Source organism: Cibotium barometz, chromosome 62 (genome assembly GCF_041138505.1).
Source record: "Cibotium barometz isolate CiBa-2024 chromosome 62, ASM4113850v1, whole genome shotgun sequence".
NCBI lineage: Eukaryota > Viridiplantae > Streptophyta > Polypodiopsida > Cyatheales > Cibotiaceae > Cibotium > Cibotium barometz.
The window spans coordinates 36,427,795-36,452,764 of record NC_141107.1 but is presented as its reverse complement, the minus strand read 5'-3'; the positions used below and the strand labels follow the sequence as shown (position 1 = coordinate 36,452,764).

General features: G+C 44.1%; 1 protein-coding gene across 1 annotated transcript in view; it reads left to right on the top strand.

Moving 5' to 3' along the window:
* Positions 1–4,614: 4,614 nt before the first annotated feature.
* LOC147604423 (peroxisomal 2,4-dienoyl-CoA reductase [(3E)-enoyl-CoA-producing]-like) overlaps positions 4,615–24,970 on the top strand; it is a 29,774-nt gene continuing 9,418 nt past the window's right edge. Inside the window, exon 1 of the mRNA XM_086795608.1 lies at positions 4,615–4,877. Coding sequence (XP_086651734.1) covers positions 4,686–4,877 — 192 coding nt within the window. The 5' untranslated portion in view covers positions 4,615–4,685. The remainder of the gene's footprint in view (positions 4,878–24,970) is intronic.

Genomic DNA, 24,970 nt, shown 5'->3' with positions numbered 1-24,970 from the left:
GCCAGAAATGGCTAGGACTTGATGGTGGTGATATGGTGTGAGTAATTACCCCGGGAAGGGTTTTCTCAAGATGACAGTTGTTTTCTTGAGAAAGAGGCACTCATCTGGTGTGTTTGATCACCCTCTAGGGCCATTGGGGATGCCCATGGCTTAGAGAAAACTGGACTTGAGTACGGGTTAGTACTCATGATTGCTGTTGGTGTTAGTAGTTGTGAGCCGCCGCTGACATTGTGTGATGGTGGGCAACTAGTATAGTTGGAGAGAGTGTGAGCATGTTTTACTCATTAGCCCTGCAGGGTGAATATGGCATGAATATAAGACAATGGATTAAGATGGTTGATATCTTAACAACAATATCTGGCTTTTGGTATGACGGGTATGCTTCTTACCAACTATTATTGTTTATATATATATATATATATATAACAACATGCATATCTTATTGTTGTTGATGGTTTTGGTAGGACTTGCCAAACACATTTTATTGGTAATGTATGCTCTAATGTACCATGTGCACAACCCTGCTGGTTTGTTGGACTTTTCTTTTGTCAAATTTCTAAACTAGGTTTTGCAAGCTACGCAACTGAGAACAATTGCTTTCTTAACTGGGAGGATTGTTATGTGAGTGAACTTTCTTGAGAATTTATTTATATTTATTCAATAAAAAAATATAGTTAGAGATGCGAGTATATGAATATCTCTAAACAATTAGAAAAATATAAAGAAAATAAATTTGTGATAAAAATAGCATCTTTATGATAGAGATCCCAAAAATATGTCGATTTTTGCATACGGTTGAATTTAGCAAAACGGCCCTGTGCAAAGTTATAGACTAGGCCTATTCCTGTAATTTTAAGTGCTAACTTGACTATATTCTAACGAAAAACCAAAGAGCTATAGCAACGGCTACAAGTTGCAGGCATGTACTTGTATACAAGGAGCCAAGACAGGCATGTACTTGTATACAGGGAGCCAAGACAGGCTGAGACAAGCAAACGTGTACAGAGAGTATTAGTTCTCTTATTGTTTTCCTTATATAGTTTAATATTTCATGAGAGAGAGAGAGAGAGAGAGAGAGAGAGAGAGAGAGAGAGAGAGAGAGAGAGAGAGAGAGAGAGGGATTAAACATGGTTTGTAAGAATTGCAAGTTCTTTGGATGAAGCTCTCTTTTCTTTTTATCTTCTCTTTTCTCCTTTGATGAGAAGATGTATGATTGTATCAAATTACTTCATAGCTTAATAAATCATTGAAATACTCATATGTGAGATCGCGGGTCTTACAATTGGGGGCAGATTGGACGCAATGCTTTTGTCTTGTGTTCATAAATATTTTTCCATTTAAGTTTTTCGTTTAATTCTTCTTCTAAGGTTGATGTACTAACTTGTAGTTAACTTATTTAAAGTAATTTGTAAAATTTGTTGAAATCTTGTACTTGGAGAAAAGGTCTTGTAATATTATAACAGTATGGAAAGCGGCTAGTTGATTTTGAAGGGTTGCCATTCCTGATAGATCAAGTGTTGCCACTGTCAATAATGGTTTGCTGATGGAAGAGATGATGTTTGATTCTGTTCAGCAGGTTGATTTGTCTGTTTTCGTGAAAGAAGTCTTAATAGTTGTCAATCAAGAGCATTTGATACTATCCTTAAAGCTGTTTCTTTGAACCAGGGTGGTGTTTTTTTCCTTAATGGACCGGGTGGATCAGGAAAAACCTATCTTTACAATGCCTTGCTATCTCGATTGCGTGGAGAGAAACAAGTTGCCTTGGTATGTACATCGTCTGGAATTGCTGCATTATTACTCTCAAATGGTCATACAGCTCACTCACGTTTCAAAATCCCATTGGTGCTCAATGCTTCTAACGCATGTGGAACTAATAGCCCATTGGCTGAGGTGTTAAAGCTTGCAAGGTTAATCATTTGGGATGAGGCTCCAATGATGCATCGGTACGCATATGAAGCATTGGATACATGACATTGAAAGACATTATGCAAAGTGATACAACGTTTAGTGGAAAAGTTATGCTCCTTGGTGGTGACTTCAGGCAAATCTTATCGGTTGTGCCAAAGGGATCGCGTAAGGATATTGTTGATGCAACATTTTGTCGGTCACATATTTGGAGATATGTGAATGTTTTAAAGCTCACCTAAAACATGCGGGTTAGACAGAGTGCTTGTAATTGTATAGAACATGAATTTGTCAAATGGACATTACAAATTGGAGATGGCTCTATAGGCCAGCCAAACAATGAAGGCAGAGTGGTAATTCCACCACAAATGTTGATCCATTTGGCAACTCTGTTTTGAGTTTGGTAGAATGGGTATACAAAGATCTTCAGAGAGTGGAGGATTATGCATGCTTCTTCAAAGACCGTGCTATTCTTGCACCACGAAATCTAGAGGTTGATGAGATTAATGAACTAGCCTTGAGTGCGTTGCCCGGTCTTGAATGAGAATACCTCAGTGCAGATTCGGTTGTTTCTTCTGAGAATGACGTAATATCATATCGTACTTGAATAATTTAAACTTAGGTAGTGGTTACTCTCCTCACCGCTTACTTCTAAAGATTAATGCTCCTATCATGCTGCTCCGCAATCTGGACCCTCAACGGGGACTTTGTAATGGTACCAGATTGATATGCAAGCAATTTAACTCAAAGGTGATAGAAGCAGAAATCATTACAGGTACAAACATTGGAGATATGGTCTTTATTCCCAGGATAACATTTATACCTACTATGCTTCAATTACCTTTTAACATGAGAAGGAGACAATTTCCTGTCAAGTTAGCTTTTGGTATGTCAATAAATAAGTCCCAAGGACAAACGTTGAGTGTATTTGGACTTTATCTGGCTACACAAGTATTGGGACTTTATCTGGCTACACAAGTATTCACACATAGGCCACTGTACGTTGCTATGTCACGTGTTAGATCATCCGATGCAATGAAAGTGTGTGTAAAGCATATTGTGGAATACAAAAGTAGCACAGAAGGTTTAAAGGAAGTTTTCACAACCAATGTTGTCTACAATGAGGTTTTGCAGATGGCATGTAGAAGAATGTAAATGTAAATGGCAGCCTACAAATGTTAGAGACTACATTTATACATATCTATGTACAATGAAGTAAGCATTTGAATGGAGAATGTTTGCAAAGATGTGATTGTGCAATCTTTGTTTGCTTCTGGATTGCTTTTATATACAGTGCCATTATTTTATTCCTTGCTTGGCTCAAGCTACTGAACACACACATACATACATACATACATACATACATACATACATACATACATACATACATACATACATACATATATATATATATATATATATATATATAGAGTGTGTTATATTTGATATCAGGGGTATATTGCTTAGGATGGATGTGGCAAGGAGATCATTTTCGTTTGTTTATGGTGATGGATAAGATATTGAAGGTAATTTTTTTAGACAGTTGCTATAATATAGGTATTATTGTTTTCCAAAACCTATTTAATATTTATGGCTGAATTGTAGACCCTCCATTTTGGGAAGGACAAGCAACATCATCTCTAATTATTGAACTATTAGAGAGCACCGATGTTTTACGGTATATATAGAAACTTCCTTTTTATGTAGCTTTTGCGTTTTATTTGATAAATTTATATTGTTATTAATATATTATTTTTGCAACAGGGAATATCTTTATTTTTTAGAAACCAGATTATTGTTAGGTTTGTATGGTCGAGACACTTATTATAATGAGAGCTTTAGGCTCGTTAGAATTTACAGTCTAAGATTATGGAAGATTGCGGATAACTTCATGTACGTGTAATGTTTGTGGACTATGAAAAGCCTGATAAGTTAGATTTTCGGTGCATAGGCACTGGACAATACAGAATTTTTCGATTTGTTTTTTACGAGCCTGTTAAAACGCCGTTCACCTTAAATATCGATCCACCAAATGAGTTTTTAAGGTTTTATCCTTATCCTTCTTTTTTTCTTCAAGAATTATATCTTCAATTGCTAATGTTTTTATCTTGAATATATTTTGCTAGATGGAGGCGACGAGTATAGGCTTCCAAGGAGAGATAATCTAGTTGTCCGAAGATTGTTTCAGAGCCGTGTTCAGGTGTGTTAAGATTGTCAACATTTTATTGGGTTGGAATGCTAGATGTATATTTATATGCCAAGTTTGATGCTTTAGGAGCTTCTATATGGATATATATGGCAAGTATGATGTGTTTATATATAAGGTTGGCAAGTTGAGGACCATGAAGTCCATCATGGGCTTCAAATATAAGGCTTATCTCTACTCACCCTCTTAGGACATGCATTTTTTTTAAATATATGGAATTGGTTGGAATTAGGAAGTGCAACACAACATACACACCCATGCGTGCCACCGCTTGTGCAATGGGGGCTTGAACCCGTGCCCTTGGGGCTCTTGGGCAACAATCTCTCTCCCTTGTTCTAATTGGAGGTCGACAAGGATGAGCCGTCTATTATATACATGCAAGATTACTCTTGCAAGGGAAAGGACACGTGGAAGTAGGGGAGGGAATTGGTGTGATGGGCGACGACAAATATTGGGGAGGAGAGAGAGAGAGAGAGAGAGAGGAGCGTAGCATAGCAATAGGCCTCTTAGTTTATTGAGCCGGATTGAAAGCCTTCTCATTGGATTGTAATTGGAAGAGCTGTGTTGCGGAGTGATGGAGGAGGAGAGTCCGTTTAGAGCGGGCATCCTGGGCGGGCAGGTGGCGCTGGTGACGGGGGGAGGATCGGGCATCGGCTTCGAGGTTGCACGGCAGTTGGGCCTCCATGGCGCTTCCCTCGTGCTCATGGGCCGCCGTCTCTGGGTCCTCCAGCGAGCGGCCGACACCATGCGCGCCCACAACGTCAAGGTGAGAAAGCCCATACACAAAACAATTTAAATGTCTTAGTGTTATGCTTCTCCTCTATTTTCTGTCGAGGACCATCCACGGATGGCATCGAAGACGCGCAAGGGATAGCCGCTGCCAACATAGATGAGGTTCTCTGTGGGTATGTAAACCTCATCAGCCGTATGCTATGTTGGGGTGAGGCCGCCCGGGTCGGAGGCGCCCGGCTCTGACAAAGAAGACGCCAACATGGTCAAAGGACTGGTCGGCCAGGTCATAAGCCATCAGACAGGAAGTTGGCAGCATTAAATGAAGATTGTACTTGCCCTCTGCTGGTTGATTTGACAGCAGTCGGATTCGTGTAGGGGCTGGCTAGCCGTCTATGAGCCTATAAATAGCTTGGCAAGTTTTAGTTCTTAATCATCTGATCCCCAGTTGGGCAGGTCAACAGTCGGTTCATTTTGGAAGGCCAAAGACCACAGAAGTTGTACAATCTCAAAGACATCTTTCTGTGTCATATCAATATACTAAAAACATAGTTCATCTCTCTCTATCTAATCATTGCTTTTGCAATAGTGTTCCTATTAATCAATAGGCTTAGGACTGGATTAAGGAAGTCAAGGCTTCCACATGTCACATCTATGGGCCATTTATGTACGCAAGAGTCAAATGTTTGCTACTTTGGCAATCTTGTGACGTGTCATGTTTTAAAAATTTAGTTAAAAGTTTGAATCTTGGTTCAAGAATAAGACCTGAATTTTGAAATCTAGAATCTATTTAATGATTCATGCAACTGGCTATTGAAGCGAGCATGCAGGCTAGAGTCTGCAGTGTGCACCTAGGGCTCAACACCCAGGCCCCGACCCCATATAGGCATCCATTCATGTTTTTAGTGTAATTCATGAACAACCTGAATGTTTTATATTTTTCCAGTTATCTAGAGTAAACAATGCATATACAGTTTGTTTTTTTGGAGCTTGAACCCCCTTTGGTATGAAATGCCCAGAAAAGGTATGAAAAGTCTCAAAAACATGTATGAAACGATACAGTAAATGCATTTTTGGAAATGTTGGCAACTATATAGAGGGTGTAGGGCTGATTTGTGAGATCGCCACTGGAATGTGAGAAAGGGGGTGGGGATCAACAAAGGCAAGAGGGGGGGATGGTTCCCACATGGGGAGCTCCAGCTCCATTGGTGATTCACCCTTTGATGATTTCAGACATGGTGTTCTTCTTTTGCACCTCTGTAAAGGAGAAGGCCATGTCGTCTCTTCTGAGCCACACTCTCCATGTATACGCTAGGATTTTGCAGCGATGCCATCTTGTTTTACAGTGATGGCTTTCTATGGCAGCATAGGAGTCGCCTTTTCTCCCATCTCAAGAGTGGTGTTGGCAAAAACTGCCCTTGTCTTTTTGAGAGAAAAGGTCATGAAAAAATAAACACAATCTACTCTAGTGATGTCCGCAATCTTCAAGAAAGCAATTTTGGCTTCTCTTATTCTTCTTCAACATAATGGGATCGTCTTTGTGATGCAACAAGCTTGTACTTGCAAGGTTGTTAAAATAAACTTATCAGATGAGGACAAGTCCTTTAAAATAGTGTGATCTTGTTAGAAGTCATCTCCTGTCTTTATCAGACACCAGGGCCTCTGTTGTGGTGTGCCCGCCCTTTGTAGGTGTTTTCTCATTTTTCCTCACTCCCCGTATTTTTTCCCCAATTTTCCCTATTTTTTCATGGTGTGGGAGGCAATATTGGACCTGTCGGCTATACCAGATGCTGGCCGACTGGTCACTGGCAGTCCCAGATTCTCTCTGCTGCTGGCTGACTCCAATTATAGGGCTGTCAAAACTGCCCCAAACGGTCCCAACTTTGCCTCTAAATTTACCCTTGAGGTGGCCACCTCTAAATTTACCCTTTAGGCAGGCGCAAGAAATGTCTATGTGGCACCCAATTAGGGTGTGCACGATGTGACATCCCCTCCTTCCAAACTTGGAGTAGTGGGGCAAACCATGCACCTTTGATCTGTTTTCGACTTGGTTTTTCTTTAGGCTCATCTTTAAACTCTTTGGTTCCTTTGCCACTGTTGTCTTCAATGGAACTATTGGCTCCTTTTCCATCGATGCTTTATCAAGAACACGCTTCTCCCATTATGTGCTCAAGGATCTGTACTAAGGTTGACTTTCCCGTGGCACCTGGGCCCCAAAGATATAAGGTCACCTGCTCTCTACTGTCAGCTTGAGAGAATATCGCATAATATTGATCTGTAAGGGCTCACCATTTGTCATCTCGCGAGAAGAATTCTCTTCTACTTAGGAGAAAGCTGTGCACACAAGTACACAAGTCTACCCCTTGGCTGGGGCGGTAGTAGTACATATTTGTTATCATGCTTGAGAGAGACCAATAACAAAGTGAATTGCGTGGCACCTTGATCTCTTGTGTCTAATAAGTGACCCTAGGTTCCTTGTATAGTAATAACCTCGCTATAAGTGGGATGCTTTTATTTATAAAGCTTTCATGCTTTATTTATAAGCTTTCTTGCTTTATTTATAACCTTTTAGCCATTATTATCCCTAGGCTATTATTTATAAGCTCTTAGCTAATCTAGACCTCTTCTTGCTAGCGCCCTTAGCCCTCGTGTGAATCCTCTAGGTTCCCACGTCCCTGGCTAAGCCTTAACCCTAAATTTTGGGTTAATCATAACCTTAATCTTGGGTTAATCCACGTATTCCCCGCCCTAGCCTAGGCCGGTTGGGACATAACATACTTTCCCCCTAGGTAGCAACATCTTCAAGAGCACATAGGACAAGAGAAATACTACACAGGGCGGCTAAACAAGGAGTCCTGCCCTTCTACTGAATAAGTAATGACAACACATTGTCCAATTAGCTTACCAGTCTTCATAGAAGTTGTTGCAAGCAGAAGCCTTCGCGTTGGAAGCTTTAGAAGTGTTGATATCTTCGATTTGCCGCAATCCTTCGTGACAAAAGTCTTCAAGAGGATGAAGGGAACCCTGGGAAAGCTTTCCCTATGGTTCAACTTGAGAAAGGAAGGCTGAAATTAGGGTTTTCAGCAAAAAGACCAGAAATTACAGCAAAAATGAGAGCTGTTTTGCTGAATTTCAGTCATTGGGAGTGAGTAGGAGAGTGATTAGCACTTGGAAACACTCTTGGAAGCTTGGAAAACACCCTAGCAAGTTGGGTATGGCTATGGAGAGCTTGGAAATAGAGAGAAATGGTGGAAAAACAGAGTTTTTAGCCTCCAAAAATCCTCATGAAGAGAAAACACGAATTTTCTCTTAATAAATAAGTGAATTGGGGTCCAATCAGGTGAGGGGACATGGAGAGATGTCCATTTATGAGTAAAAAGGAAGGATCAGGTCTTGGACATTGAGTCTTGTCCGCCTCGGGACTTCAGTGAGTGTGAACTTGGAAGCGGTCATAATTTATAAGTGACTCTTGGGCGCCCAAACTTTAATGAAGTGGGAACGCACTCACTTATAAATATTGGCTAAGTCCTAAGGGCTATTTGAGCCTAGATTGGGTAATACTTACCACCTGTTTACATGCCACACAACCATGTCAGTAGACAGTTTCACACGCACGGTTCATGGGCGAGCGTCCCCTTACCCGGAACTACACATTGGTCAAGCAAGCATGACCTCTAGTACCAGGCATAGGTGTAGGACCTAGCGAGGGTACTCCACATAGTCACAAGGGACGGGGGACGGGACGGGGGACGGCCATAAGTAGGGAACGGCACTCAAAAAATACTTTTTTTTAAAATTTTTCTACTCTACACTTATTCTACTTTGGAAGTACATCAAAATGAGCACAAATTTACACTAAAATGGTAAGCTTTTGAGTCATATTAATAATTAAGTAGATACAAAATGAGTCATGACTCAAGAGTCAAGACTAAGCCTTAAGGAGGCAAAATACATGGACGGACTCAAATGAGTCAATGACAAAAAAGTGTTGAAGACTAGAGGCTAGAGGCTAGAGCTAAGTAGTAAGGCCCATGAATCATGATCCATGAATGATCATCCACGTGAAGTGCTCGCCTCATGGTCATGGGTAGCTTGTGCCAAAGAAGCATCAAGCTCATCCTGAGTCTCATCCTCACTGGCATGCTGCTCCTGCACCTCATCCTCTTGTTGCTCTTCTTGTTGACTCATCTCCTACTCGGTGAAGGAATCTGCCTTCTTGGTCACGCTCTTGCAAAGCATTCGCAAGTTCGCGCTGACGAAGACAAGGTCATTGGCACGCTCTACCCCAAGTCGGTTCCTCTTCCTAGAGGCAATGTGGCTGTAGGTACTCCAAAGTTGCTCCAAGCAAGAGGAGCTGACGGCCTGGCTAAGTATGCGGATGGCAAGCGGCTGCAGCTCCGGTCCATCTGAACCAAAGTCCTCCCACCATAGAGCAGCACCAACTTTGGAGCGGTTCATATAATGCTAGGGATTGAGGGTAGTTGATGGCACCATATGTTGAACCTGTGCTAGAGAAGAAGATACCTAGGTAGAATTAGGAACATAAGTACTAAAAGGCACATACGAACCTGACGCGGTCACCGGCAGGGTTGATGATGATGGATCTCCGGACGACCAAGGAGGTACATGTCCTTCCTGAGAAAAAAACCCCATACTGAAGTCCGGGCTATCGGCTAGAATGAATAGCAGGGCTCTCTAGATGAGGCTGAATACTTGGGTCCAGTACTGGCACATTGGCTGTAGGCATGTATCCTCCTCTGGAAGCGATGCTTGATAAGCTCGGAGAAGAAAGACGAGATGCCAAGGGTATAGAGGGTGAGTAGGTAAAAATGGGCTGGTCGTAACCCAATGAAAGACCTCGAACGGGGCTCTCCAGTGTCCCATCCTCCGTGTGATTTTCTGAATAAGGAGAATCAACATCTGGTAACAAAGGCTGGTGCTCTGGAATCGTGGGTAGACGATCCATGCTGTGTGGTCTCAAGGTCTTCAATCCTTTTGCTCACGATAGCTTGATACCATGTGAAGGCAAAAGGACGAAAGGACCAAATATATGAGAGATCAGAGCAAATCACATACATGCCGAAGGAGTAGAGAGGGCTGCTGTCCCGTTATAAGGCCACGATCCGAGGCAGATGGTAGGCTGCCGTCCTGAAGAAGTGAGCAGAGAGGGGTGCCGTCCCGATGTCGAGGTCAAGGAGTAGAGAGGGCTGCTATCCCGGTGATGAAGAAGAATACCTACTGTAGCAGGGAGGGCTGCTGTCCCATATGCTGTAAAATACCTACTGTAGCAGAGAGGGCTGCTGTCCCATATGCTGTAAATAAAATGCAGATGTGCTGATGTAAGCACTGAAGGTCTGCTGATGATAAAACGCAGATGAAGTGCGTTGAGGTATGCTGATGTAAAACGCAGATGTAAACGCTGACGTGAGCCTAATGTAGGCGGCCTGTACCAGCAGCAGTAAACACTGATGTGAGCCTGACGAAGGCAGCCTGTACCAGCAGCAGTAAACGCTGATGTTCGAGTGAAGTGAATTACTTTGAGTTTCTTTTATATGCATGAAGGGCTGCTGGTCGGTCAGGGTAAAGTGGCGGCCAGCAGCAAAGACAAAAATAAAAGCCATAAAATATCCAAAAATACCCTTTTTGGGCTGGATAAAATGGCATGTTTTCACTTAGAGCCGAGCCACCCAGTAAGTTTTCGTATTGTCTTTCCATTTTTGGACAACGAGATGGATACAAGCTATTGAGCAACAAAGTACTACACTACCAGAGACATTACCAGGCATCTGGCTTGACATTGTTACTTGGGGGCAGTTGCTTGGCTTTCCCAGTCTGGTCCGCAGTCTTTCTACGAGGGCACTGATACAGATATTGCAATTTTCGTTCATAGAGGTATTTCCCAGCATGGTTTGTTGCAGGATGTCCCTCACTCACATTATACACCCCCCAGACAGAGGATTGATACCAATTGGGATATTGTTGCCAATATTACAACATGGAGAGGTAGATGCACGGAGGCTATTGAGGGTGTCCATGCTTTTGAGTCTCAGTGCATTAGCACTATATGGGGTGATATCATCCATAATCTCATGGCTACTTGGGCTTGTATTCGAGGGTCCTCTCGTTCCGCGTAGGCAAAGCACATTGCGTTTATGCGGGAGCGAGCGTTGGAAGCGGAGTTGGAGGTGCAACTAGCATAGTTGTTGAGGTTTGGTTTCATCAGGCCTTCTTCCTCTCCATTTGTTGCACCTATCTTGTTTGTGCAAAAGAAAGATAAGACCGCATGTCTCTGTGTGGATTACCAAGCCTTGAACAAGTTGACAATCAAGAATAAGTTCCCAATGCCAAGGATAGAGTACATCCTTGAAAGGCTCAACAGTGCTCAGTACTTTACAATGATCGACCTCGAAAACTTTACAATGATCGACCTCGAAAGTGGCTATCATCAAGTCAAGATTTTTGAGGCCGATATCCCAAAGACGACCTTCCGAACAGAACGAGGGCATTATGAGTTTGTGGTCATGCCTTTTGGTTTGACCAATACACCGGTGACGTTCAACAAGATAATGTGATGAGTCTTCACCGTACTCATCGGTATATGTCTGTTCATTTTTTTGGATGACACTCTTATCTTTTTGCCACTGCAAAGGAGTATGTGAAGGATGTAGAGAAGGTCTTGCAGCTTTTGCGAGACAACGAACTCTACATTAATGCAAAGAAGAGCATATTTGGAGTTCAAGAAGTCTAGTACCTGGGCTATGTGATCGGTTTCGATGGTATTCGCCTTGATCTTGAAAAGATAAAGGCAATCCTCAATTGGGACGTTCTAAAGACAACCCAAGAGATATGTTCCTTTGTGGGCTTCTGCCAAGCATATAGCTCGCATATGGATCAGTTTTCTAACCTTGCCATGCCATTGACAGATTTGCTCAAGGTTGTGAAGACCAGAAGACAGAAAGTTTTAGTTACAGGTAAGGCTTTAGAGGCTTTCTTTGCTTTGCAAAAGGCAGCTTCCAAAGCACTAGTTCTCAAGCTTGTATCATGGGATGACCCTTTTGAGATAATCACCGATGCTAGTAATCTTGCCGTAGGAGCAGTTTTGCAACAGGAAGGCAGACCAGTGGCATATTACAACAGGAAGTTAAATGATGTAGAAAAAAATTATTTTGTATATGACAAGAGTTGCAAGGGTTATCACAACCTTGAAGCAGTGGAAACCTTTTCTTTATGGAAGGGAATTTAGTGTGAAGATAGATCACCAAGCCTTGAAGTGGTTGAAAACCATGCCAAGTGCCGAGTGGAGCGATAAATAGCACCGGTGGAGTAAGTTGGTCCAACAGTTTGGAGGAATGATTGAGTATGTACTAGGTAAGAAAAACCCCGTAGTAGATGCTCTGAGTTGCAAAGGTAGTATTTAGGAAGTCCAACAGTCCATTGTGTTAGAGATACAGGGAAAAGATTTAGACAGTATGAAGACACAGTATGTGGATTGTCCAGAATTTGGAACTCCTTACAGTATGGCCCTTTATTCAGAACCGTTGTTTCACACGGTCCTAGCTCAGTGCATGCTACAACTTCCTTGTTTGCTTTTGGAAGTAGGGCCTCTACATGAGGACATGTTCATTCCCAATTTTGGGGAGTGAGAGAAAGAGTGACATCAGGTTATTCGAGGACAAGGGATATACGCAGGATTGTTTGAAAGTTGTATGTGTGTCATGTGCACACATGGACATTGTGCTCTTCCAAGGCTGAAGGTTTGGATTTGACAACCTGATTAGGCATCAAATGATGCTGGACGGCAGCTCATTTGGGGATCCTGTATCCTGTCAGCTGGTCATCCAGGTTCACACGTGTGGAAAAAGCCAGCATTAAATGCTGGATTTTGGTGGACTGAACTGGCCGACAGCAGTATATGGCCATCTGGCAGATTTAGAGCTTATATAAGCCAAGACACTTTATTTGTTTTGATCATCTGACCCCTCACACGGGGCAGGTCTTAGATTGGGCTTTTGTTACCTCTGGGAAGGCCAAAGGCCATAGAATTATGTACCCTTTTTGTACTATATGAATATATTGAAATACAGCTCTCTCTCTCTCTCTCTCTCTCTCTTCTCTCCATCTCTTCTTTTTCTTGCATCAGGTTAGGGCTGAAAGCTTCAGGTTCAGCAATGATGGTGTTCTAGATGAAGGTGCACAGTCCAAGGAGAGTAACGCAGCATGTGTCAAGACCCCCCGAAGCTGGTTGGTGTCAGGCAAACCCAAAGGGAGCGTTTCATGACAGTTGGTAGCCATTTGGAGTTGCCTGAGAGGCTTTTATGGAGCACTCCAAGGGATGAAGTTCATCCAAGGGGTGGAGCCAAGGATGCCCGGGACCAGTCTTCAAGAAGAAGGATTCATGTTTGTGTTCAGGGATAGGGCAAGAAGGAAAGGGGACAAAGTGGAACAGATGCACAGATCTGCATCAGATTTGGAGTGGAATTGGGACTGGGCAAGGTTTTCAGTAGAAGGGATGCAAAGCATTGACGGATGACAGTGTGGGATTTCATGAGGGACAAAGGGATGATGACAATCATCCATGGTCAAGGAGTTGGAAGCCCGTCCGGCGTCATCAAGTTTAGCAGGAGGGGATGTCATGTGCACACATGGACATGGTGGACATGGTGCTCTTCAAGGTTGAAGGTTTGGGTTTGGCAACTTGATTAGGCATCAAATGATGTTGGACAGCAGTCGGCAACTCATTTGGGGATCCTGTATCCTGTCGGCTGGTCATCCAGGTTCACATGTGTGGAAAAAGCCAGCATTAAATGCTGGATTTTGGCGGACTGAACTGGCCGACAGCAGTAGATGGCCGACTGGCAGATTTAGGGCTTATATATGCCATGAAACTTTATTTGTGTTGATCATCTGACCCTTTGCATGGGGTAGGTCTTAGACTGGGCTTTTGTTACCTCTTTTTGGGAAGGCCGAAGGCCACAGAATTATGTTACCTTTTTGTACTATATGAATATATTGAAATACAGCTCTCTCTCTCTCTTCTTTCCATCTCTTCTTTGTGTTTTGGATCAGGATGTTCCTATGAAAGCTATTTAGGGCTGAAAGAAGACACAGAGCTTCCAAACATGTGACAATGTGATCTTCAGGCTTTTGAGCACATGGGACATACACAAGATTTGATGGGAAGTTTTATGCTTGCCCTAAAGGAGACATGAGTATCTAGTGGTTATGTGAAAACACATTGGAAGTTCATTAGGACTTGTTTGCACATTAAGTGAACTAGTGTTTGCCGACGATTTATGCAAGATGCGATTTGGTATGATTGACAAGTTCTATGGGTCTATGCTAGGGTTGTTATGGTAGAGCTTGTTGAACATTGTGACGAGTTGTCCTATTGGGATTCAGCTTTTGGACGAGAGTTGGATTGATAGTAAGCAATTGGCAAGTTCTGCAAGAGGAGTCTTACAGTGGCTTAGATAAGAGGTAGTAGACTTGAGTAGACACTATGGATGGATGTTTGAATCTAAGGATTGATAGTAAGCAATTGGCAATTTCTGCAAGAGGAGTCTTACACTGGCTTAGATAAGAGGTAGTAGACTTGGGTAGACACTTGGGTAGTACAAAAATTAGGGTTGCACTCTGCAGAGCTAAGGAGGTTCGAAGATGGCCATTGTGGGGGGAGAGAGAGAGAGAGAGAAATTGCTGTAGAGAGAGAAAGATTGTAAGTTGCACGACTCAATGAATACTTGATTAATGTTATGAAAGTACACCAAGCACATGCCTTTTGTAGGTGGCAAACCTCATCTTTTGAACCAAACAAATATCACACACAAATGGGTCTGTGCCACATGACTCACTTACCCTCATCCACCTCTAAGAGGTGGTTCACTCACATAAAAGCACTCGTATACATACAAGGGATGCTCACACCTACACATACATATGAATAAGGATACACACACATATGAACCCTTTGGGGGTAGTACACACGAACACATGATGGTTACACGTGAACACATAAAGACGGGTACATACGTGAATGATGCACACATGAGACTCCAAAATATCCCAACAAACCCCCCTTCGGAGCGAAGGTGGTGAGACCCCAACGCAAAGAAGTTGTTACCACCTACCCCATCTGTACTGCCTCAAAGCAGACTCACCATCTGCACTTCCCGTGCAATGGTCCTATTAGGACAAGACCGAGATAGCGTGGTTAGCACTTAGTCACTCCCCTGGCTCCTAATTGGGATAAACTAGAAATATGAAGCCTTTTATAACATTAAGGCGGAAAAACACACACACAAATTATTACATCTCATTTTGGAGGTCATCTTGGGCAGAGAACCCATGACACTCACACACATAAAAACATGAAGATGGTTCTAGGAGATTAAATTCCCCCTCGATGCCGGTGCTGTTGCCTTTTCCGGCATCTCTTCCATGCAACTACCACGTCCATGACCTTATGGGAACTTCAATGTGTTGAAAGTAGATACGATTTGTCCAATTTTGGTTGGTTTGGGAAAAATCCCCAAATTTATGTTGTTATAGAAGTATCAATTAGCTTGAAATTGAAAAAGCCTAATTTTTGGTTGATGCAAGGGCTTCAATTTGAGCTAATTTCTCTGTTTTTTGAGAAATCCGCAAATGTATGGCTTACTGTGGATGTAATTTTGAGGTAGAGGTGATAATGTAGAAAAGCCCCAAATATTAACGAGGTGAAATTTTTGCTTCTTCAGGTATTGTTTTGTCGAGATTTTTATTGAAGTCAATTTGATGGCATCAGATTGCTGCTTGGGTGACGCTGGAATTTCAACACAGCTGTCGAAAACCTTTTACTAAGGCTTAATAAACCTTAGCACTAAGGCTACGTAGCAGGCTCAACGGGACCGCCCAACTTTGCGTAGCAAGCTCAACAGGAGCGCCCAACTTTGCGTAGGAGTGCCAAACAACGACTTATGCTAGTGTAAGCCCAGTGGGGTGGGCCGTGACAGACTCAACCACGTATCCAAGAGATAAAGATATAGAGAGAGGGGGGGAGAGAAGGGATTAGGAAACTTTGCATAGTACACCACATTGAGTAGGGAATAGGCTCCACCCCCTTTCGGGAATTTATTTAGGAACAATCCACGGGCACGTTGGCCAGGATCAATACATCAATGAATATAAAAGCAAACAAATATGTTGATGGAGAATATCCAAGTCAAAGTTGATGTCGAGGCACAAGATCTCTGATGTCGAGCACACCACAGGGATGACCCTCTCTCACTGGGCTAGTACTAGATCCAAAATCCAAATCCAAGTCAAGATCCAAAAGTCCAAGTCCAAATCCAAATCCAAGTCCAGAGACTAGTCCAAATCCTAGTCCAGATCCTAGTCCAAATCCAAATCCAAGTCCAAATCTAAGTCCAGCTCCAAGACCAAATCCAAATCCAAGTCCAGATACTAGTCCAAATCCAAGTCCAGATCCTAGTCCAAATCCAAGTCCAAATCCAAGTAGTCTCCAAGCTCATAAACAAGTTACATAGGAGATGTGTGTAGATGAAGCGTTCGATGATCAGGAGTAAGTCCTGTGTTCAATCCGGAGTAGAAGTAGCCTTGAGTAAACGGTGGCAACCAGTAGGCAATGGCCAAAAGACAGCTTTCCAACAGATCAGATGGCACAACCAAGCAAGGGGTAATGCCGGTAGCAAGCAGAGCGGTGCACAGGTGATAACAGCCAGGCGCTTTCGTATGGTGGCCGGGTGGTGCACAGAAGATAGGTGGTGGCTAGTAGAGGCGCAATAGGTACTGGTTGGCGCAGATAGCACAGAGGGCCAGCAGTATGGGTTGTTCAGTCCTGTATGACAGCGCTGGAAGTGGGTGTACGACAGCGTTGGTAGCTCAGCTTAGAAGGCAGCAGTTGCAGCAGTGTTGGTGGCTCAGAATTCGGTGGCGTCCGCACAGTAGGGTGGCGGCTGATGCAAGTTGGCTATGGGTGGCGCACAACATCAGGTTCAGGTGGTGGTTGAAGGTAGACAAAAGCAGTACTGGTAGAAGTCGGCAGTTGTGCTGACTGAAGCTGGTCGCAGCGTTGGTCGGGGCACAGGCAGTGTAGAAGGGTACAGATCAGCAGCAATCGGCGCATACAGGTGGATGGTAACTGGCTGGGGTTGGCTGGCGATGGCTGCTGGCAGCAGCTGGTGGCGGCATAGCCAAGTGGAGGAACAAGCGGTAGTGCTGGTGGCACCTGGCGATGATGAATTCCTCCCTTCAACAATGAGGATAATAATGATGATCTTTTGCTCTTCAACGATCAATGAGGATGATAATGATGATCTTTTGCTCTTCAACGATCTTGTTCCTGTTGCTTCAAGAGGGGTTCACCCCTATTTTATACCCAAGGGAGGTGTTACTTTTTCTTGCCAAAAGCTTTCATGCTTTTGCCTCGTTTTCACTTAGCTTTCCTCTTTTGCTTTTATAATAAAATATTACTCATCTTTTTGTCAAAGTTCTTTAGCTTTGCTTTTCTGGCTTCAGGGCCTTGCTTTTTGGCCTTGGAGTTGCTTTTTGAAAAGGCGCCTTTTAGCTTTTTGGTCCGGCTCAATCTCCTCTTGCCAATGATATCCCTAGTTCACGGTCAACTTAGTTTGACTTTTTGCTATTTCTTGCTTTTTGACCAAAATTGGTGCTTTTTCTTGAGCAAACCTCATGGTCCATGTTCCCAAGCCTTCTTCCACTTGTCTAGTGTCCGGGCAAGGGTTACATCATGTGAAATGGGCTAGGTGGGTCAAATAGTTACAGCTAGTGGGCAACAGTAGGAGTAGTAGAGAAGGCGTCAGCCAGGCTACCAGCGTGGCAACTGTGTATAAGTACAAACAACAGCGAAAAGAAGAGGTGATGACGGTGTTGATGGATGATAGAGGCATGGGTGCAAGAGATGGACTAGGCGAAGAAAGGATAGAGTGCAGCGACATGATAGTCGGGAAAGGGCAAGGTGTAAGGCGAACACAACGTCAGTCATCTGTTAGCTATCAAGCGTCAAGAAACGTTGAGGACTGAGCGAACCAACGGGCGGAAGTATTTGCCGACACACAGAAGCTCATAGAGGTAGCAATGGTGATTGTGATGGCTGCAGTGGCTGGACAGAACGATTAGCTCTGATGCCAATTGATGGTACAAAAATTAGGGTTGCACAGTGCAGAGCTAAGGAGGTTCGAAGATGGCCATTGTGGGTCGAGAGAGAGAGAGAGAGAGAGAGAGAGAGAGAGAGAGAGAGAGAGAAGAGAAAGAAAGTTATATTAAACGTCTTCAAAAGACCCAGTGGGTCTATGAGACCAAAAGTGATTACAATAGTGTCCATGTAAACTCATCATGGTACAAAAGAAAACAAAGACGAGAACTATGAGCTAAGAATGTCAAATCCAAGCCATATGATACAAAGTGGAACCATCATCATACAACCTATGGGGCTAACGCCTCGGTAGGGGGAGGGGGCCGTCAAGGATATCAAGCATGGGATTAGCCTGTAGAAGGCTTTGCAGATCCTCCAAGCGTGGGAAGGTCGCTTTGTGCCTCTCCAAGATCTCCTCAAGCTGGGGCTGATGTTTGTGTTGATGGCGAGGTACAGGGAGTTTTGGGGTGTTGGGCTCGTTGTAGTGCTATGGCCCGGTCTAGAGTCACGATAGAGTGGGGTCTGGCGGGGGGGGGGGGTCGGGCACTCGAGGATGTGTTGTGATATGCAGCAGCGGAAGTCTTTGTATTGGAAGATCCTGTCACACAAATGCTCACACCGTCTTCTATATCCTGAGTTTGGTGAGTTTAGCAATCCACTTTAATACTTCAAACTTTAAAGAGATGAGAACTATACACCAGATTGGGTCCCAAATTACCCACTGAAGGGCCCCCTATCCCGATAACCAGATAGTATTTGCTTTATTTCTTTAGAGAGAATGACTGTGGACTATAGATAAGCCAAACGCAAGATCTCGGAGGATCGGAGCTTGGCTGAACTGTACATGGCTGTAGAAACACCTCAATGAACTGATCTCGAGCCTATGCACTCTTCCCAAGGGCATGAGGAAGGGCTGCACACCTGAGGCTGAGAAAAGGAGATGGTGGACTGTTCTAAGCTATGTTAGAATGCTGTAAATGCTTATGAATGCTGTGTTACCTTCACCAGAGGGCTGGTGTATGACTGGATGATGCTGAATACTGATGTAAACTGCTGTGGGACTGAAAATGCATGAAAGGGCCGCTGGAAATCTGCAAACGCAGGGCTGAATGGCTGTTTTTTGACGTAGAACTGAGGCTGGACTGAAACGCTTGCTACAGGACTGCTGCTGGACAGAAACGCTGAACTGGAGGTGTTGCAGATCTGTAAACGCAGGCTGCCAGGGACTGGACTGTAGGCGGCTGATTCACATGCAGAAAACGCAGGTGTTTATGCTGACTTGGGGGTGATCTGATGCGCTTATGGCTGTAGGGACTGCTGAAGATGCATGCATTGGAGAACCAAGATTGGCTGAAGCAAACTCAAGCTCTCCAAGGGCTGGATGAGACTAGTCTAGTGCTGAAGGCAAGGGAACTCCTAGGGCTGAGGAGGAAAGCTCTTAGCACACTGAAGACTGAATGAGAAACTAAGCCCTATACAAGCCTCTTTATATTAACTAGAGGTTGGTCAAGTTGGCTGGTCATTTATTTAATAAAGTTTATATTTATAAATGACAATAAATGCTAAATAAATACCAAAAAATATGAAAAAAATACCAAATAAATCCTAGTAAATTCCCTAAGGCTTCTGGGATGTTCTAAATGATGCACAGGCATATGAATGCATATTATGCAGGATGCAGAGTGCTTTCTGATGCAAACCCTAAGGCTTCTACTCTTTGCATGAATGATTCTCTCCAAGTGGGTTAAGGGACTTGACTGACTGACTGACCCGCTAAGGTGGAGGAATAACCTACGTAGCTCGTGACTGACTTATCCTGGACTGAGGATGTCCAATGGGGTCGCAGCGTACGACAAATATCATCCTACTGGGTTCTAATACTGTACAATTGTTGCACTGTTGATGATGAGCCAGTTTGTCACCATGCACTGAGTGCAGAGTGCATGTGACATTCCCTCTGGCTTAGCTTGGCGGCAGGTTCATGGCTTCCAAGTAATCCGCCAACAACTGGGGGTACTCCTGGAAGAACTCCTCGTCTAGCCATACGGCTTCATAGGTGCCTCGATCTCGGAATTTCGTATAAAACTGACGTATCCGTCAACCGGAACCATGCTTCCATCGATGAAGGAGGATCTGCTCAGGCTCAATAACTTCTGCTTCGTCTACCACGTCTGGTTGTTGTTCATCTGAAACATCATACACTTCTGGACCAACATATGGTTTTAGCCAAGAAACATGAAAAACACGGAATGAAAGCTTGGGACAACGTTTGCCCACTTGTTTCAATCTTTGTTTCATGATACGCAAATAGACCCAATCCCCTTCCTTGAAGTGGACATCTCGTCTAGACTTATTTGCCTGTCTACTATATGCTTCCTGAGCTTTGGTCAAGCGGTCCTTGACTGACTCAATGATCTCGGAAAATGCTTCTGTGGTTTTATTAGCCTCTAAAGATGGAGACACCATTCTCGTCAAAAGAGAAGAAAAACGGCGACCAAAGGCTGCTTCATATGGAGTCTGTCCGACACTGGATGAATGAGTGTCGTTCAAGATAGCTTGGACCAAAGGAAGATAATGTTTCCATTTGGACTGTTGGTCATGACAGTATGACTTGAGAACATCAAAGGCCAACTGGTTATAAATTTCTGTCTGGCCATCTGTCTGGGGATGGAATGCACTAGACAACTGCAACTTAGTTCCGAAGTTTTCAAATAATACCCTCCAGAAATGCGAGGTAAACTTGGATTCTCTATCTGATGTTATGGTGCTAGGCAAACCACAAATTGGATACCAATGCTTGAGAAACAGACGGGCTACGTCCTCGGCTGTGGCCGTACGCTTGCATGGGATGAGCATGCAGAACTTACTAAAGCGATCCACAATGGTAAAACACTGAGTGTTACGGGATCCGGTGGATGTTGGTAGAGGTCCTACAAAGTCCATAGATATGTCGATGAAAGGTCCGTCGGGGATAGGCAAAGGTTGAAGTAAACCTGCCTTCTTTGTATGGGGAACCTTGACTTTTTGACACATCTTATAGACTTGTACATGTGCGTAGACATCATGCCTCATCTTTGGCCAATAAAAGGACCGTTCTAATTTCTCGAGTGTACTGTTGATACCCCTATGTCCTCCAACTAAGGAGTCATGGGCATCGTGAAGAAGAGCGGAACGCTTTTCCCGAGTAACGCAGAGACGGTTCTTGTAAAACAACCAACCGTTCTGTACTGAATAGTGGCCAGGCTTAGAATTGAGGGCCAAACTGTACTGAGTACCAAACTCAGGGGAGTCGACATATTGGTCTTTCATACTATCTAAGTCCTTCCCTGTGATTTCGAGAATGATAGATTCTTGGACTGCGTGGATGCTGGACTTTCGACTGAGAGCATCTGCTGGGTTATGCTTACCAGGGATGTATTCAATCATACCTTCAAACTGTTGGAAGATTTGACTCCACCTGGCCTGTTGATCACTCCACTGGGCACTTGGCATAGTCTGAAGCCACTTAAGTGCTGGGTGGTCTGTTTTCACTGTGAAAGCCTGTCCATAAAGAAAAGGCTTCCAATGTTTGAGCGCTGTGATCACACCCAAAAGCTCTTTGTCATATACCGAATAATTCTTTTCGGCGACATCCAACTTTCTACTATAATATGCCACGGGTCTATTGTCCTGCTGGAAGACTGCACCTATGGCTACATTGTTGGCATCGGTGATGACCTTGAAAGGTTCGTCCCATGATACTAACTTTAATACAGGTGCTTCTGAGGCAGCTTTCTGGAGTGCACGGAATGCATCAAGTGCCTTACCTGTAACTGAGACTTTCTGCTTGCGAGTCTTCACCCCCTTGAGCAAGTGCGGTAAGAGGTGCTACAAGGTTGGAAAACTGATGGACATGGGTACTATAGGCCTGACAAAGACCTACGAATGAACGGATTTCTTGGGCGGTCTTAGGAATGTCCCAATCTAAGATCTCGTGAACCTTTGATGGGTCCAGTCTAATCCCATCGGAACCGATGATGTAGACCAAATACTGAACTTCCTTAACACCAAAGACAGACTTTTTGGCGTTTATGTAGAGCTGATTATCTTGCAAAAGTTGCAAGACTTTCTCCACATCTTTCTCATGCTGTTCCGCAAGGGCTGAGAAGACTAGTATGTCATCAAGGAATATGAAAACACACTTCCCAATGTGGACTGCGAAAATCCTAGACATCATCTTATTGAACGTTGCGGGTGCATTTGTAAGCCCAAAAGGCATGACTACGAACTCGTAGTGACCACGCACTGTCCGAAAAGCTGTTTTTGGAATGTCAGCTTAAAAAATGCGGACCTGATGGTAACCACTCTTGAGGTCGATCTTAGTGAAAAACTTAGCACCGTCTAAATGCTCCAAAATGTACTCTATCTTGATAGTGAGTTTGTTTAATGCCCTGCAGTCTACACAAAGGCGTGCAGACTTGTCCTTCTTTTGGACAAATAGGATAGGTGCAGCAAATGGGGAGGAAGAAGGCCGAATGAATCCGGCTCGAAGAAGCTCAGATAACTGCTTTTCTAACTCGCCCTCTAAAGTCTTGGAAAGACGATAGGGAAACTTGCTAGGAGGATCTGATCCAGGGACCAAGTCAATGTGATGGTCCTCAGGGCGAGAGGGTGGGAGACTGGGCGGGAGATCGTCCCTAAGCATAATGTCTTGGTGTCTGGATAGGAGGTCTGCTAACTGAGGGACTGAAGATGTAACGGATGCTACTAATGAGGGAGGGGCTGTTTGAGCACGAACATAAAGGAGTGCTCCTACTGCTCCCTTGCGGATAGCTCGTCTGGCCTGGAGATGCGAAATCAATGGGATGCCAAGAATGCTTCTATCCCCACGAATCATGACAGGCTCAGGAAAACCTTTACAAATAGTAAAAGTGTCCTGTCCCCAATCGGGAATAGGCTCATACTTGACGGAACCACTGAATTCCTAAGATCATGTCACACCCCAACTGAGGTGAGACGATGAAATCTCGTTGAAATGAGGCCTTCTGAACTTCAAAGGCAAATTGCTGTGCCTTCTGGGAAATGTGGGTGCGAAGACCAGGTGTAAACCTGTCCACATCCAGATGATATGGGACTAATGTGCAGTTCAATTTATTAGCCAACTAGGGAGAGATGGCGTCTGCAGAACTACCCATATCGAAAAGGACTACAAACTGTCGGCCCTGGGCAGAGCCATAAGCTCGGATGAGGCTCTTCTGAGCAGCATCGCTCTCACTCTCCTGCTTAGCATCAAATACCACGGATGGCATAGGATGCATGGAAGGTAAAAGTTGAACTGCATTTGAGGTAGTAGGCGGGGCTGGAGGAGCTAGGGAGGCTGTGGCAATTGTGGCAGAAGGAGCTTTGGCGGCTTGTGCCGCTTGCCATTTGTGGCAATTCTTCTTACCATGCCCTATAATATGACAGAAAAAACATCTATTTTCTGACTGGTACTTCCTTTGCTCCTCTGGAGGAAGATAACCTCCAGTAATGCGTGCTTTAGCCTTTTCATCAAGGGTTTTCTGAGGTTCTTTATCTTTCTTACCCCCTGAACTGGAGCTATTACTGCTGTCCTTCTTAGCATCTTTAGAAGACGCGTTACCTTTCCCTGTCTGTGCAGTTGATTGCTGCTGCTGGGGTTTGGTACTGGACTGAGATGACTGCTTGGGCTTGCCCCCGTTAAGCTTCATTTCTTCATTTTGAGCGAGAGTCAGAGCCCGGTCATATGTACTTGGCTCAAAGTTACGAACTGTGAACCGAATGTTAGAGTCCAATCCACGAATGAATTGCTCCATCTTAGCCTGCTTAGATAACCCTAACTGCTGTGCTAAAGTAATAACCTTACCGAAAAACTGAAGCACTGGGGATCCATTCTGTCTGAGTCCATAGAACTCGTCTTTCAGACCGGTCATGTACTGGGGCGGGAGAAATCTGGTCTTCAGGTCATGGACAAAGATGTCCCAGTCAAAGGCTGTGACACCTGTGGCCTGGTCTGTATGAATACTAGACCAATGCTGCCACCAAGTGACTGCCTCACCAGTGAGATGGGGAGCCGCTAAGTGGACTTTGTCTTGTAGGTCTGTGATCCTAGCTAATGGAAAATGAGCATAAAACTGATGAATAAATTGATTAACTAATGAATGATCACGCTTACCATCATACTTATTGAAGCTTGGTTGATTGCGAATGATGGTGGTTGATGCTGCTGCGGACTGCTGGCTGGTGACACCTATGACTGGGGAGACTGAGGAGAGTTGCTGATACCTCAAGTGTATGGCCTCCTTTTCCCGTTGGTGCTCAAGTACCATACGTTCTCGATCAAGCTCACGTTGGTGTTCCCGAGCGACGAGTTCAGCCTAACGCCGATCTTCGTCGATCCTGCGTTGGGCTTCCTCATAGTCCCGTCTTTCTGCTTTTCCTCTTTTCCTTCGGGCCTCATCCTCTCTCCTTTGTTGTTCCATCTGAAAGAAGAGGGAGATGTAGTCGGGTGCGGCTGGAGGTGTAGAAGGACGTGCTGCTGCTGCCTCCAAGAGTTGGAGACGCTCCATGAGCAGCTGGTTCTAAGCTCTAAGAAGAGCTATGGTGTCTGCTGTAGGCGGAAGAACATGGTCTCCTTCGGGGGAGACGTCTTCCGGCTGATGAGTACTCTCTTCTATAGACATGATGCTGAAGTCGGTGGTCGTGCCAGAACGCAATCTAACCATCCAAGGATGCCCCCACGCTAGGATACGGTGTGTGGACAATCTGAATCTGATACCAATGTGATATGCAACGGAAGTCTTTGTATTGGAAGATCCTGTCACACAAATGCTCACACCGTCTTCTGTATCCTGAGTTTCGTGAGCTTAGCAATCCACTTTAATACTTCAAACTCTAAAGAGATATGAGAGAGAGAGATGAGAACTGTATACCGAATTGGGTCCCAAATTACCCATTGAAGGGCCCTCTATCCCGATAACGAG